At 38.1% G+C, this 16,496-nt stretch overlaps 2 protein-coding genes across 9 annotated transcripts in view; one reads left to right on the top strand and one right to left on the bottom strand.

Moving 5' to 3' along the window:
• SGCE (sarcoglycan epsilon) overlaps positions 1-9,749 on the top strand; it is a 31,506-nt gene extending 21,757 nt beyond the window's left edge. For 3 of the 8 annotated variants that reach the window (XM_063151545.1, XM_063151593.1, XM_063151602.1), the window contains 6 exons: positions 866-1,077; positions 1,830-1,856; positions 2,557-2,745; positions 4,326-4,369; positions 5,194-5,228; positions 6,924-9,749. In XM_063151545.1, the coding sequence (XP_063007615.1) occupies positions 866-1,077; positions 1,830-1,856; positions 2,557-2,745; positions 4,326-4,369; positions 5,194-5,228; positions 6,924-6,974 (558 nt within the window). In that variant the 3' untranslated portion in view covers positions 6,975-9,749. The remainder of the gene's footprint in view (positions 1-865; positions 1,078-1,829; positions 1,857-2,556; positions 2,746-4,325; positions 4,370-5,193; positions 5,229-6,923) is intronic. The other 5 variants (XM_063151555.1, XM_063151573.1, XM_063151583.1 and 2 more) reach the window with 5 other exon arrangements.
• Positions 9,750-10,708: 959 nt separating this feature from the next.
• CASD1 (CAS1 domain containing 1) overlaps positions 10,709-16,496 on the bottom strand; it is a 28,341-nt gene continuing 22,553 nt past the window's right edge. The window contains exons 15-18 of the mRNA XM_063151531.1: positions 15,724-15,864; positions 15,110-15,187; positions 14,030-14,122; positions 10,709-13,019 (exon numbers count right to left, since the gene is read on the bottom strand). Coding sequence (XP_063007601.1) covers positions 12,753-13,019; positions 14,030-14,122; positions 15,110-15,187; positions 15,724-15,864 — 579 coding nt within the window. The 3' untranslated portion in view covers positions 10,709-12,752. The remainder of the gene's footprint in view (positions 13,020-14,029; positions 14,123-15,109; positions 15,188-15,723; positions 15,865-16,496) is intronic.

Below are 16,496 nucleotides of genomic sequence, written 5' to 3'. Positions count from 1 at the left end.
GGTAGAGCAGCAAATGTCATTCCTTCTTGGTAAGGTTTTTTGATACTGTCTCACAAGCAAGCTCAGGAACATGGCCTAGGTGAAGCTAGGAAGAGCTGGTTGGTAGCCATGATCATAGCAGAATTAATAATAATTCCTGACCTATTCCTCATTAATACCTGGATGATGGAATGTGCTTATTTAATTAGATTTGTAGTTCCCCATGAAAGTGAAAGGGTGTGCAGGTGCATTGAAGGACAGAAGGGTCTTGAGAAATTGGAGAAACAGTCTTAGAAAAAAGGATGAATTTTAAAATAAGGAGCAGAGGGATTGTGCACTAATGCAAGAACAGTCAGCTGTGCCCATGGAGAAGGAAAAGAAGCTGGTTAGGAGTACTTCTTCAGAAAAAAATGCCTGATAGTGGCAGTGGCTCATAAACTAATCAGGAAGCAGCATTGTCACGCTGGTTTGAGAGAAGCAGAGATCACCCTGGGATGTGTAACAGGAACAGGCTTTCAGAGAAGTGTTATTTTCTGCAGCAGCTATAACACAGCCTTCTGGAATTCAGCACTTGTTCTGGCTGTGTGCCACAGTAACTGAATTTAAACTGTCTTAGGGGTGTTTACTGTTGCCAGCAGCATTTCTGCTGGAACCTGCTGCATCAGAGGGAAAAGGGAGCCAAGCTTCCCTCTATTTAATCAGTCTGCTTTTCACAAGGCAAACTGAGAGACAGGAATTCTCCCCAGATCTATGGGCTGGAATTTGTAAAGTAAGTAATATGGATCTTTTTAGATTCTAGTTAGTTAAATACCTGCCTGGTTTTACTTTATGTTACTTTGTTATTTAATAGTCTTTTTTTCTTCTTCTTTTTTTTCCTGGGTATTAGGTTGACAATACAAAGCAAGTTTCCACCTTTCAGGAAGTGGTTCGTGGAGAGGGAATATTACCTGATGGTGGAGAATACAAGCCACCTTCTGATACACTGAAAAGCAGAGACTATTACTCGGATTTCCTAATTACCCTGGCAGTGCCCTCGGCAATAGCACTGGTGCTGTTTCTAATACTTGCCTACATCATGTGCTGCCGACGGGAAGGAGTGTGAGTACTGGAACATTCTAATAAGTAACTCTTGATTTTTCTAAGATTATAATGCATAGAAGGTTATTTGTTAGAATATCTCCATTCAGTTCATTATAAACATTTAATACAGGCCCAAAGGTATCTGCTTGTAATACTGAACTATTTGACACTTTAGCACATGCACTGATTTCCAAGCAAGTGGATGTAGGGCCTTCAGTTGTTCTAGAAAGGGTTAAAATACTCAAATTATGCACAAAACTCCCCAAAATCTCCACAAGTGCACAGCTCTCCAAAATGCCTCCAGCAAATAAAATAGTAATAAAGGATCATTGCTTCAGGAGAATATTAAGTAATTTCTAAAATGCTAACTTTCATAATATAAACCTGGTTAAGGGAATTAACTGAATTTAGACATATTATCAAAGAAAAACACATAAAAGGAAAGCAGCAAGTAACGTGATTTCTGCCATTTCTTACACAAACTACAACTTCATTTTGTCACAGAATTTCTTTTAGCCAGAAGCTTGTTCTTTAACCTGCATTTTTCATTTCCCTGTGTGTGTGTCTGTGTGTGTCTGTCACCACTATCACATCTCTCTACGTGCGTCCATCAAGGCCTCATCATAAACCCCGTTGCAAATGCTGCCAAGTTGCGTTTAGCAATAACCTTGTCAGCATTTCTACATCATGTACTGTTTTCATCATCAGATAGATTAATGTTCCAACTATCAATGCTATTATTTAATTCATAAATTTTGTTTTGTTTTTAGGGAAAAGAGAAACATGCAAACACCAGAGTAAGTGTCTTCTTTCCTGTTATTTTTCTTTTACCATTTAATTTTCATTCTCAGTAGCTTGCCATGCTTCATACATATGTGTCATAATCTTCTCTCATTCTCTCTAATTCATGGTTTAATTCATAAATGTGAAAGCTGCTTTTAAATCAGTCTTGTCAAGGATAGAAGACCACAATAAAAAGGGTTTGAAATTAAAGACTGTAATCCAAAATAAAATAGTACTGTTAGAATAAATATGTTAACATGCAATTAATACTCCTGGTTATTGGGCTTCCCAGCCTGTCTCTTAAAGGCAGTGAGCAGGAGAAGAAATAGCCTGGAAGGCATCCAGTGCCTATAATATGGAGTATTTTAAAATTAATTTACAAGCTTTTATGAATCTACCACAGGAATCAGGAGTTAACCGAAATTAAAATGAAACAAAATTGCAGCAAATAAATGGAACATCAGCCACAAACTGCACAGTCTTGAATCCTATGAAAAATATCTATTCAGACAGAAAAATCTAATGGAATAATTACTGCCTTAAAAATTAAATAAATATTTATTAATTTAACTATGTGAAGGTTGTAATTGTTGCACTGTAGTCTGTAGCATGCATCAAAGTCCTTGTACTTTAATAATAATAATTGCAGACTTCTCTCTGTTTTGATAAAGCACTTCAAGTATGTATTCACTATTTTATTTCCTTGTGACACAGCATCCAGCTGGTGCACCACAGTGCTATTCAGAAATCCACCAAAGAGCTCCGGGACATGTCCAAGAACAGGGAGATCGCGTGGCCGCTGTCCACGCTGCCCGTGTTCCACCCGGTGACGGGCGAGATCGTCCCGCCCCTGCACAGCGACACCTACGACAACACCAGCATGCCCCTGATGCAGACACAGCAGTAAGTGTGCACACTCAGCTCTGGCTCTTAATGCCCTGCAGGACCTCACTGCAGGTCCCTGGGCTTGTCCTCCGAAATGTGCTCTTTGTGGGAGGATTCAGTAATGACTCTCCAGTTCAAGATTGCTCTGATGTTTGCATTTCCAGCAGGAAGAAAGGCCTTCTGTTAAAAGAATAAATGGCTGGCAAGAGGCTGCAGGATTGCAAGAGGCTTGGCATGGAACAGATAGATTTCTGCATGTTTTGGAGAAAAACTACTTTTGACAGAGGATTAAATTAAAACTGTTCTATTTTAGACACCCTTCAGGGTTCTGGTGCAAAACTAACCACCAAATCTGTGGTAATTTTATACCAGAAAATCCAGACTTTGTAAGTGGTTAGTCATGTACCTGTCACACATGGTTTGTGTTTGAAACCTTGACATTGAACAGAAGAACATACTCCATTACTCAGATAATTCAGGCTTGCCAAGAAAATTGCTCCTAGCTCCCTCCTGTTTCCATTGTTGTCACTCACTTTCCACGACAGAAACCAGAAAAATAATGAATTCCTGTTCCTTAGAGTTCATTTATCAGTAACTTAGTGAAACTAGTGAGGCAGACCAATGCTTGCACATGTTCTAAATCAGATAACTCCATAGAGCTGTAGCAAAGAGGCATTTCTGGAAAGGTTGGGTTGAGGTACTGAGCAGATCTGAGGCAGTGGTCAGGAGTGGCTGGCATTTTCCAGTGCTGTGCTGTAACACCAGCTCCTGCTGGTGCCTCCTCTGCTGGCAGGCCTGCATGGCCCCAGTGGCACTGGTCCTGGGCCAGCTCTAACTCAGCCCTGACTTGTCCTAAATCCCCTTCACAATGTAGATCCATGCTGCAGGAGTGTTTTCTTCTCCCTGTCCCAGAAGCTAAATTCTCCAGAAAGGACAGCTGTATAAATTATTCCTTGTACAAGTGCTGCAAAGTGCCCTGCCCCATCTTTTACAGCTTCTTCTCTATTCAGAATGGCAGTTTTTATGACTGGGGTGCCAAATCCTGTACCAAAAGCTTTCTTGAGCTGTACATAGGGTATTTATGTGCTTCACCTAGATTGTACCCCCTAATTCCTTTCTGTAAAAACACCTCTATCTGATAGCTGTTAAAATGGACACTTAAGCAGGGCACAGAAATGCAACTTTGCCTTGATAAGTGAACTGGTCTGACACATAGAGGTGGCTGACCATTCATTCCACAGCCAGTAACTACATTGCAAATGCTGTCACCTTTGCTGTATCCATGGCATATGGAATATTCACTTACAGAAACCAAACTTTGCTGAACTTTAGAAAGCCATGGTGACTCTTGTTGCCTCTGGCATTTCACCAAGTCTGAGCCTTTGAACATGGCTGACAAGTGAAATAATAAGAACTACTTTAGCACTGATTCTTTATTTCATGGTCATGGCTAACCTTTGGACATCTCTATTTGCATAGTGAAAATAGATTATTGCTTCATAAGCAAAAAAAAAAAGAAGTGTAAATACTGAGTGTTCATCATAATACACTTCAGACTTTGTATAGAAGCATTAAAGATATTAAATGGTTTTTTATAGGAACCTGCCACATCAGACTCAGATTCCACAGCAGCAGAGTGCAGGTCAGTACTCAGAAAATACTGTAATTATTAAGTGACCAGTGTGGAGAAAACACTAGTCAAAATGTATACAGTCTGTGGACAGTGGAAATAATTTTCAAATAGAGTAAAGTATTACAGAATTGTCATTCTAGAATTTTTTTGATACATCAGTGAAAATTTTGGCATGGAATTGATTAAACAAGGAAGAAATGCTATGTTAGGATTCTGCATGAGAAGCTGAAATTTGGTTCAGCTAACTTAGAAACCTCATATAAAAAATTTTCTGTTGCATGAAGCTGCAGCCAGATTCCCAAATGCAGTTACATGGTTCAGATTTTGACACTTGATAGTAAATGTAATTTTCTAATTTCCACCAATTTTAGTTAAGCTTTGAAGAAGGAGCTCTTTTCTGCAGTTACTAGACAAAGTGTTGATACTGGGGAATCTGTGGTGAGGCACATCCATGCTTCTGGTTTCCTCTGTTGTAGTCATCACATGTGTAACATTCTCACAAATGCTGGAGTACTGACTGAGGTCAGGAATGACCCATCAGACTGAGGCTGACTGTCCTCTCTACTTAGCATCTCAGGTTTGATAAAAACCTACAGCCAGAGCCATGGGAGAGGGGGTAAAGACCACACAGGGAAAAAGTAGAGGCCAAGTGTAATTTTTAAATATTCAAAGAGATAGCAAAATCAAAACTCTAGAGAGATTCATATGTTTTGAACATAATATGGGAACTACAGCTCCAAGCAGAAGATTTGTTTTAACTTAGGAGTTACATAAGCTACTCTTTCTTTTCATTGAAAATGCTTCTTCTTCATTACTGCTTTCGGGGATTAAAGGAGAATTTCGTATGACAACATTTCAAAGATTTGAGGCAAGTATATAATGGATGTTTCTCTCCATGTGGGTTTTGTTATGTGGAAATTAAAAACACAGGTGTAAAAAGTCTGATAGCAGTTCTGGTAGCTTTGCCATTTGTGTTCTTCATTGTACATATGCTGGAAATAGTGGATGACTCTGGCAGTCAAACCCTTGATCCAGAGCCTCCAGCACTGGTTGGGGTGACATTTAGTACAGCTCTTCTCACTCACACTGTTTAGAAGGCAGAATCAAAGTGTTACACAAGTGCTGCTCTTTTGCTATGACTGTTTCATTTCAAGAATTCCAGTCTGCCTTGCAGCAAATAAGATGCAAAATCACCTGGTAATACTGTACAGTGACAGCACTGAGGCTTTTTTGCAAAGGTATGAAATACAAGCTAGCACAGGTCTGTCACTTTTGAGTAGCACTGAAAAACTGCCCTGAAATTAGATCTTAAAAATTCTCCTGTGTCTGTATTTTCTGCAGTACATTATTTCTGTAGAATACAACTGTTCTTTCATATTCATCACAGATGCTGCCTGTGACAAGCTCTCAGAAATCCAGGGGGGTGGATGGTGGGATGAATTTGGGACAGAGGGCGTTTCCTCCTCTTCCCTTGGTTTATAATGACACCTTGCTTTGTAGCTCAGGTGTGCAGGTGACCCTGCAAGCACTTCCATGACGTGATGGCATGTGTCTTTTGCAGCTTTTCTGAAAGGATATTCATAACTCCTGTTGCCAGAATGTTAGAATTTTAGAAAGTCATGATTTAAAACAAAATTCAGCCACTACTAAGAGTTTTTTAGTGGCATGAGTACAAACTTAGCAATTGATTTTATTGATCTGCTCAAGTAAGAAATTTAGAGAAATAGAACACCTAAGACAAAAAACCTTTAGAATAAGGCATTAATAGTTAAATTTTCTTCTTTTCCTATAGCAAACTCACAGTAATATACTTGGGGAATTTAACATACTGTCAGTCACAGTTGTGAATAAGAAATTTCTATTTTAAAGCTTCAGTAGACCACATTTAGTAATTTGAAGAGCAGACCATGGATAATAACTGTTGTCCACTTCAGGAACTATTTGAATCCCCAGTAAGGAATAGTTTTATTTTAACCTTATATAAAAAGGCAGACTTAATAGCTGACATAATACTTGACTATTTCACAAAGTTAAACGTTAATTGGGAAAGAATTGTGTGAGATGTGACCACTCACATCTAATGTTTATTACAGTGATGAAAATTGCTACTGGTCTCCAGGATGAACAGATACATTAGGTTTTATAATTGTCTCTCTGTCAATAGGCAGAATTCACAAGGACTGTTTAAGGTGCTTGGATGAAAAAGCTTATAGGGTGTTCCTGTAGTATAAAAGACTAAGTACGGCGTGTACATCATGTACCTTTCTGCACGTGTACTTTTCTGTTTTGTGCCTCAGCTTCCCTATGAAGTCTGCTAGATCCCAACTAGAAAGACAAATTTTAGTTTAACAATCTTTTTCCAGCCCTCTCCCTTCCCATAATAAATCTTTGTCATGTATATGTTGTCTTTTGATCCAGGTTGTACTTGCAGTGTTTCTCCAATGTGGTTGTTGATAAAGGAATAATAAATACTATTTATGTGCTGTCCTCATAGTTGACAGTTCAGTACTGTTGAAGCATCATGTGCCAGTGATGGATTATATAAATTCTCATCTCTTTGCAGGTAAATGGTATTCCTGAGGAAAGAAAACTAACAGAAGCAATGAATTTGTAATCAAAGAAGGCAGCAAATTGTCTCACTTCCTTATTTGTTCTGGTTGATGCATGAGTTTTTCTGGTGTATATTGTGCATGCCCACACTATTATGATGCTTTCAGTGCCAGGAGTACAATCACTTCCATATAACTGATGTACTGTATCCTTTTGTACTTTGGACATTTTTGACAATTTGTAACTTTTTATATTTGTTACATTCAGGAAGTAATCTTTAATGTATATATATACATACATATATTTATATATATATATATGTATGTATATATATATATATATATGTATCAATAAATATCAAGCTTTATTCTGTTTTGTGATCTCTCCTGAAAGTTTTAACAGGGAAATCAAACCTTCAAAGGATTTCAGACTGTTAATGGGATGATATAATTGCCTAACATTTGCACAGGAAAAGAAGTAGTGTACAAGCATGAAAACTTGTGCAACATGATGAGGCTCCGAAATAGTATTGCACATATATTAGGTATTAATTTTTTAGAGATTACCAAATATAATGAGCAAAGTTATTTTTTGAAAGTAAATAAAGAAATAGCCCCCCAGAGAAAATAACTAAAACTTTTCATGATAAAAATTGGGTTTCTTTTCTTTTAACTGATATTTATGCTATTTCAAAACTTGTAAGCAATAAAGCATTTAAAATCTGTCCATTCATTCACCTGGTTATGTTAGAAGAAACTGTTACAAGCTATTGAAGGCAAAAATTAATGTCTGCAAATAGCAAGGGTTTAATTTGGTACAGTAAACCTGGACTAACTCTTTAAAAACACTCTAAATTTTTTGTGGTATTCACAATAAAGAGCCCCAGTGTTGTTTATTTTTTATATCCTCCACATTTTTTTCTTTTTGGAGCACAAACTGTTGTGGGAGAATTACTTATCCAGTAAACCAGGGCTAACATTTTCACATCCTAAAAAGGACTTAATTAAAGGCATACTTTGCTGGGAGGTGGTTTCTTTGAGAGGCATTTGAAGCTTTTTATATATGGACTTTGCTAAAAGGATTTGAACTGGGGTTTCCATGTTTTTCAATAAACAACTATAATTCATCTACTGACACTTTTCACCAGCTTTTAAATGAATTTCTGATGCCTCTTTAAATCTTCAATTTAAGGACATTATACAGGACTTCAGAGTCTGCAGCTGTAACAGCTGACACCAAGAGTTTTTGGGGTTTTACCTCAAAGCATGGCATTGTTTTAAGCTGACACTTATGCTTTGTCTTTTTTCTGTAATATTTTCTCTTTCAGAAGCTGTATGCTCATCAGGACATTGCATTGTAAGCAGAAAACTGCGTCTGCTTTAAAATGGCCAAGTGCTGGCTACATTTCCTTAGCTGAGGTTCCTGAAGTCTCTGCTAAGAGAAATTTGACTAATTTTGGAATTTAAGACTGAGGATAAAAGGAATCTCTACAATGAGGTCATTTTGTAAAAAGACCAAAGTAGTTGTTCTTGGTTTTGTGGTTTTTGGTTTGTCTTTTGTTTTTCTCTTTTTACAGTTATGACCCAGTTCTGTCAAAACACAGAACCTTGATTTACATTAATTTTTAAGCATCAATGATGTGTTTGTGGGCTCGGACCTGAATGCAGGATTTCAGCAGATAGAACAAATCCTGAGCTGCTTTTTAGACTAATTTTGAGCACCAACTATGATCACTGTGGCAGCAAAGTAGATAAGCAGTGCTCAGTACGTGGTACTATATTGTCAAACCTTCAGTATCAGTTTACAGAGCTGTTCTGCACGCTCAGCACAACCCACAGCACGTGGCAGCAAATCCTGCTGGTGGCTGTTAGACCAGGAGAGGTAGCTCAAGCTACAGGCATTCAAGCTGAGAAATTAAAGGCAGTTCCTGAAACAGGTGGAATAAAGAGCCATTCCTACTCACTTTTATGAGTGGCATCCATCATGCCTTCCTACCTCATCCAAAAGATACCAGGAAAGAGACTTCACCAGTAAATCAGCCTCCTCAGAGACACCCCCCTTCTTTCCAGCAGCTTGGATGGTTATCATGAAAAGCAAATCTCAAAACTGCACACTGATGTTTATAGTAAATTAAACATTTTCAGCTCTTACCCAAGCTGTAAAAAAAATTCAAGTACAATCAGCATTTGGCTTCTGTTACTTTATACTACTATTTTCAGATGTATCAGCTGTCAGGGTTTTGAAACCAAAATGAATGGAATGGATTTTAAATAATGATTTTTAATGCAATGTAAGATTAAAGTTTGTAAATAATTCTGGGTGTGGATTATAGTAATTTCTGATAACTCCAGGATGAAATGACAATCAATGGATCTACCAGCTGAGCTGCTCCCACCTTATTTGTATTAATGTAACAGTGTCACTATATTTAATGAAATAAATTGTTACATACATGCATAAAGAATTCCTTTGTAGCAGTGCAGGCTCCACCTATTTTGGAAAGAATCTAATGGTGTAGGTCACTTGGGTATTAAGAATACCTGAACTATTTTATGATCGAAATCTTCATTTATCTGAGGTAAGTTTAATAACAAATTATTTATTTTTAATTATTAAAACAATTACTATGAAACATAGATTTATAAAGCTGGTTAAAGACACTTAATGGCTAAAGAATTAGGAATAATTTAGACAGTAAATTCACAGCCTCTTTTAACATTATATGATGGCAATATGAAGGGATATTGTATTAAGTTGCAGCCAAATTAAACAGAAAGCCCTACACATCTCTCTGTACATACATGAAATGTATGATCTAATAAAGTGGAAAACACAAGTAGTGAAGTTGTTGCCTGATTATTTTACAAAAGGGTGCCTGAACAACATTGTTCCAGCTTTTAATATTCCAGCCACAATACTGCATGGTCAGGTCTGAGACCTGGGGCAGAGCTAATGGTGCAGGGTTTGTTTAACTCAGGACAATGCCTAAACAGATATCCTAACTGGACAGGAGGGAGAGGATTTGCCACACTTAATATCAAAAGTGGACATGAACTGTGTATCTCCCTGATGATAAAATCAGGAGCTTTCGAGAACAGAATCACAGAATATGCTGAGTTGGGAAAGGGACTCATCAAGATCATTGAGTCCAGCTCCCAGCCCTGCACAGGACCATCCCCAGGGGTCACACCAAGTGCCTGAGAGCATTGTCCAAACACCTCTTAGACTCTGGCAGCTTTGGTGCTTTGGTGCTGTGACTGCTTCCCCAGGGAGCCTGTTCAGCCACCTCTGGGTGAAGAACTGTTTCTGATATCCAGCGTGAACCTCCTGACACAACTCCAGGCCATCTCCTTCTGTCTTGTCATCAGTCGCAAGATTAAAGAGATTGGTACTTCCTTTGCTTAAAGAACCCCTTCTACTGAGAGTGGGATTTAAGTAGCTCAGGTAGAATCCAAATTCCATAACTCAAGCAAGTCTTCAAGCTGGGCTTGGTTTCTTGATGTTGCCAGACCAAAGAGAAGCCAACTCAGTTCCTCTGCTGTCCTGCAGAGCTCTGCTGCAGAGTTCCTGGCAGGGAAAAGTATCTGATGCCTCCACTGTGGAGTTCTGCTGAGAGCCCCTGAGCTCCAGGCTGGCTTTGGCTGCTGGAGCTGGAATTTCATCAGAGCAGGGACAGGGCCACTTAGTGATGAGCAATTCCTGCACTGCATCTGCCTTAGTTTGATACAGTGAACTGCAGCGCAGCGAGAGACAAGCAATAGAGTTGTTACTTAAATGATGCTGGCCCCATTACAAAAATAAGCATCCACAGCACTTTTATTTAATGTTTAAATTACTTCATATTTTTACATAACCTGAAAAGAAAATATATTTATCCCACATACAGTAATAGTAAACAAGTGCATTATTTCAAACATTAAAAATAAATCTTTTAACCAAGTCTGTACAACAGATAAATAGAGTTATATCTACAATAGTTATGTCGTGAAGAACAAAACAAAAATTATCCCTCAAGCTCACAGCTCCCTGCTGCTCATAATACTGGCATAAATGAAGGTTATGCTTGCTATTCCCCACTATGGTGTCCACCAACACTCTTTCCTTCAGTCACTCAAATGTATTGATCAATGAGGTTAAATTCCCAAGTACTGGAAGTATATGCACAAAGCTGAGTATCTTTTCAGTATCTTGAAAACAGCTGTCAGGTTTAGTAAAATTGCTGAATTTGGGGGAAGTGAATGATTTCTTTTTTGTTTTTTGTGATGAATGACTGCTCATTCTTTAAAAGAAACTGTTCTCCACCACACAAAAAAAAAAAAAGAAAATTGAAGTAATTATTTTCATAAATTTGTTTTGCATTCATTCATGGCTGCAAGACTGAATTCAATGTTTTACCTGGGATAAGAATAAAAACATGCATGTGACAGTATATATGGTACAAATTAGATTCATGTTGTTCAGTATCATACATAATTGCACATATGCTTGGAAAATAATATTGCTCTCATGTTTTTGACTGCTAACAAATAATCAGAAGAAGAATAAAATGAAAAAGCAACCAGAGGTCAAACTATTACTTGAACAAAACCCACAACCAACCAAGAAATGTCCATAACTTCACTGATTAGTAGAATGTAAACAACAGCTTGCCACTGCCACACTGAAGGACTGTTTCTTTCATTTTTAAGGTTTTTCTAAAGGAAGAAATTAGTAAGAAAGACTGGGCACTCCTGAAAAGGATGGAAAAAAGTTTTCTCCAGACAGCTCCAATCTCATTTCACTTGTAATTCTGAGACTCAGCCATCTTCATGCAACAAAGTGGACCACTCAATCCCTGCTCCTCATGATGCCAACAGACTGACTTGCATCCTCTGAAGTGAAAATGATATTACAGCATAGAATATGGCACTCTAGTGCTTAGTTCCCTAGCGAGACCTAATTCAAAGTCACCTACAAACACAGGGAGAGGGTCAAAGATCACCATTCCCCTAAGATCTGATGGAGTGGATATGATGGGATTTCATCTGACTGAAAAAGGTTGGAGAGTCTTCCACAAATTTCCCATCTTGAACTGAGTCTCTGAATTTTCATTTGTTTGTTCACTGGGATTGTACACAGAACTACACACAGTTAAATTAATTAGTGAAAAAATTTATGAAAAAGCAAACAATTCTAGGAAGAAAACCCAAATTCTCTTTATAAAAAAATTTTGTCTCTGAATTCACCGTATTTGCTGAACACATCTTAAATTTCTAAAAAAACCCTCACAAAGTATTATGTAAACTTGTATATAATCTTCAACCACTGAACTGATGATTAATTTTTACTTCCACATCCCAAGGGTTTCATATAACATGTATTACTATTTCCACCCCAAACACTAATTTCTAACCAGCAAATGACCGCTTTGCTGCAGCGCTGCCCCGGTGGGGCTGTCTCGGCGGCGGCTCCGGCGGTTCCCGGCCGTGCTGGGCGCGCTCCCTGCCGAGGAACAGCTGCTGGAACAGCGGCGCCAGCGCAGCCCCCGGCCCCGGGCTCGCCCAGCCCGGCTGGGCCCCGGGACGTGCCCATGATGCTGCTCAACCACCGCACTGCCTCGCGCCTCGCCTCAACACACATGTAAACAGAAACAAACATCCAGTAGAAAAGACTCATTTTCACATGCAATTCTGTACAGTGCACTCTTGTTTCTCAGATTATTTGAGAAGGCTATTTCCACACAAAATATGTACATTTCCACTATATACATTTTCTACACTTTTAATTTAAATGTCTTCTTGTACCTCCAGTTGAGAAGTTTTGTTCAGGCAGACACAAAGTAAACCCGAAGAAAGTTTCCAAGTTAATGCCTTGACTGATCTTGCATTGCTGAGAAGAAGTGTAGTCCAGAAAAAAATCCAGCTATGCATAGCAACCTTTTCAGCAGAGTTGAGTTATCTTTAGGAACCACAATCTGTGCTAGATCATTAGTGATCTGAGAAATCTCATGTGCCACGCACACAAATATGAAAGTGCTGACAAGAACGTTAAACATTGGATATCCAGGAATGAGCACCAAGATCCCCTTTGTGTCTGCTGCCAGCCAAATATGGTATTGGCAAATGAAGAGCTAAAAGAAAAACAAAAAGTGTTTAGCAGTACTTATACATGTAAATATTTTTACTTACCAAAACCCATAGAATTATTACTATTGCATCAACTGACACACTGCTGCTTAAGTTGAAAGCTGTTTTCCACATGACTTTGCTACAGAACAAAACCATGAACTTGTTAAACCACACAGGGTTTGCTTGGCCCTAAACCAAATACAGCCCAGGGGAGCACAGGATACATCCCATCAGAGCAGGGAGGAATCTGCCTCCCCCAGTTAGTGTCTCTCTAGTGAGGCTCTGAACTGACATGCCTGCAAGTAACAGAGAATGCTTCACCTGCTGATGAATGCACAGCTCCCTGGAGCTGATCAGCACCTAAAACCCACCAGGAAGTGGAAGAGTGAAATGTGATCCTTTAAAAAACCCACAAAATCCTGTACCCCATACACACTGTATTGCAATGAGTTTCTCCTAGAAATATAATTTAGTAATACAATAAAATGTCACAATTAATACCACTAAGCAGCAAATAACATGGGAAGGAAGATAATTCCTACTGTTTGAAAATATACACTCAATGGAACAAGGTAACACTTGCATTAAGAAGGAGTTTATTTGTAATGGTAAATTTATTTATTAGTCACAAAAAGCTTTCTAGGGCAAACATATTTATAAGTGTTCTTACCCTAGTAAGAAAAATTCATGCAAATTCTTCCTAAATTTTTATCTTCCAACTGCACAAACCTCACGGCATACTCTAGCATTTAACCCCTACTCCCACCACCTTAAATCACCCCATCCCCTATAACAGCACAAGAATTAAGCTTGCTACTGTGAGACTGCTATTTCAGCCACGATTCTTAAGTGCAAAAAAAGCTATAATGCTAAAAGAGGTCAAACATGACAGCATGGTATTTAGTAGGCCAATACATCTTTTCTTTATGTTATAGTCCATAGACAAGAACCACCTAACACCATCTTACATTTCTAAGATTTTATGCACTGTGCTTCTGGTGATTCTACTTACCTCTAAAGAAATTTTGCCGAACCAGGCGAAGAATGAGCTATACACAGATCGGACATATCCGGGAATGTTCCTGATGAGGATGAAAGCTAAAATCTTTGGGTTTAAAAAAAAAAAAAGGTAAAACAAAGGAAGCGACTGTGGATGACAAGCTAAACAACACATAAAAGGTGTATCCATTTTCACTGCACTAAGTGAAGGGCATAATGCATTAAAATTTCTTTAAAAGCAAATAAAAATATAAACCAAACAAAAATCCATGCAGTTTATACTTAACAAAGTAGGTGTTGAAACTAAAAATATTGTACACAAATGCTTACAGTATAGTGGGGCACATTTGCATCTCCAGTAGAATCATGGCCTTGATGCTGACAGGTGTTACTACATGCCTCCTAGGCATGGTCACAAAACATGTAACACCATGCCAGCCTAAAATAAAAGTGGCCACAAATTTGAGTTAACCCTCAATTTTTAAAGAGAGGGTGTCAAGATGGATAAAATAATATTAAAAATTAATATTATCCCTCTTGCTGCCCCTCAAGAGAGCAGGACAAAATAATGAGAGAAGAAACAGGGCACAGAATGAGACAGCTGGGGTATAGTGGGGCAGGGCGCACAGCAAGAGGAGCATCTAAATTGAAGAAAACCACAGGCATGGCTCTGTGGCCCACATCTTCTCTGTCTGGAAGTGACTACAGGGTCCCACAGGCTGCTTCCTACACTAATACCTCCCAAACACTCCTGCTTTTCTACATCTTTCTTCTCTTCCACAGCTTTCTTCTTTTCCACTGCTATGTAAAATAGTCAAAAGTTGGGTTTGGACTTAAATGGTGCATATGAAACCTACCTTAAGGGCATCCAGATAAATCAAAACCACAATCACAGTGTGCAATTCCAGGGCTTAAAGGCAATGAAAAACTGACTAATGTTGTTAAACTCTTTTTCACTTTCAGACATGGGAATGAAGTTCAATATCTGACATGCCATGCAAAAGCACAAATATATTTTAAAACAACTTTTTAAAAAGCTTAAATAAGAACAGACTAGATTCTATCACAGTACTCAAAAAGGACTAATAATTACCTGCACCACAGAAACAGAAGGATGTAGCTCATTGCACTCTGTCTTGTTTTTACAGCTACTCGCCCAAATAGAGTAGGTCTAGAAGATATTAAAAAATTAGTCTGTGTAGCAATTATATGGACATATAAAAATGAAACAAGAGTATGATATTTTGAATTGTTTTAGCATTAGTAGGTTCACTAAGATGTGGGACACTAACAGAAAAAAACTACATGACTTAACCTTTGTGTTTCTCTTAAATTTTTTTTGCAACTAATGAATACTTATCTGATGAGTAATTCTTAATACAACTTTTTTTCATCAAAATAGATGAGCAAACAAGTGTGAAGATAAGAGCTGTGTTATCTACCATGTTATTTTTTGGATCCAATTTTCTTTTAAGCTTTGAAATAAACTGAAAGAGAAATTATATTTTTGTCTACATTTGACTGAACAGAAAACATTTTAGTGAGTAGATAGGTAGGGCTGTACAAAAAAATCCAGCTAAAATATCTCCAAATAAAGATTTGATTTTTCAAGGTTTGTTAGATAATACTGACTAAACAACAACTTCAGAAAACTTATTTTTCAGATATTTACAAACCTGATTATACTAGGTTATAATAGATACTTACCAAAAAAGACACAATTGAAATAAATAATAAAACATTTGAAACTCTGTTGGAGAAAAGAGGATCTCCTTTTCCTTCTGATATCATCTGATGTTTCTGCAATGCCAGATAAATAAAAGCAAACAGCATCCCATGAAAAACCACCTATAAAAGACAAACAGAATGCAATTTATATTTCATGGTTTTTACAAGTACTTCAGGTATAAACCCTTACTAGAAATGCTACCAGATAATTTAGTAGTAGTTTTAATGCTACATTTCGAAAGGTCCTTTCCCAGATTTACTGAAGCAAATGAAACCAGACTTTCTGGTTTTATGACACAAGATAGTCATAAACTGAATTTTTAACTCAACTCAAAACCTACAAATAAAGAACCTTTACTAATGCTTCAGAGAGCATTAAAGACAAGACAAATTTCAAGAAGCTTTCGAGTACCTACTATCCCCTCTGCAATCTATGTCACCACTGAAAAGGCTTTCTCTGGGGACAAACCACAAGTCTTTGGCTTTCTCCCAAACTGGCAGGTGAAAACATTCAAGAGAAGCAGGACAAGTGCTTCCCTCTCTCACAGACACAATTCTTCAACCGAGTGTTTTAGAATCTTAAGCCACGTTCTCATCAGCTGGCAACATGAGGCCATTTCAGGCCCACACAGTGCTTGTTCTCCGTACTTATTTTGAGCTCTCCTCCTCAGCAGCACCACCCAAGCCAGAGTGCTCACAGGAGCCAGCAGGGAGCACGGGCTGCCAGGCAGGGTGTGACAAGGCTCTGCCCC

The sequence above is a fragment of the Melospiza melodia genome, chromosome 1 (assembly GCF_035770615.1).
Source record: "Melospiza melodia melodia isolate bMelMel2 chromosome 1, bMelMel2.pri, whole genome shotgun sequence".
Lineage (NCBI taxonomy): Eukaryota > Metazoa > Chordata > Aves > Passeriformes > Passerellidae > Melospiza > Melospiza melodia.
Note: the sequence above shows the minus strand (reverse complement) of the source record. Positions and strands in the feature narration are given on the sequence as shown.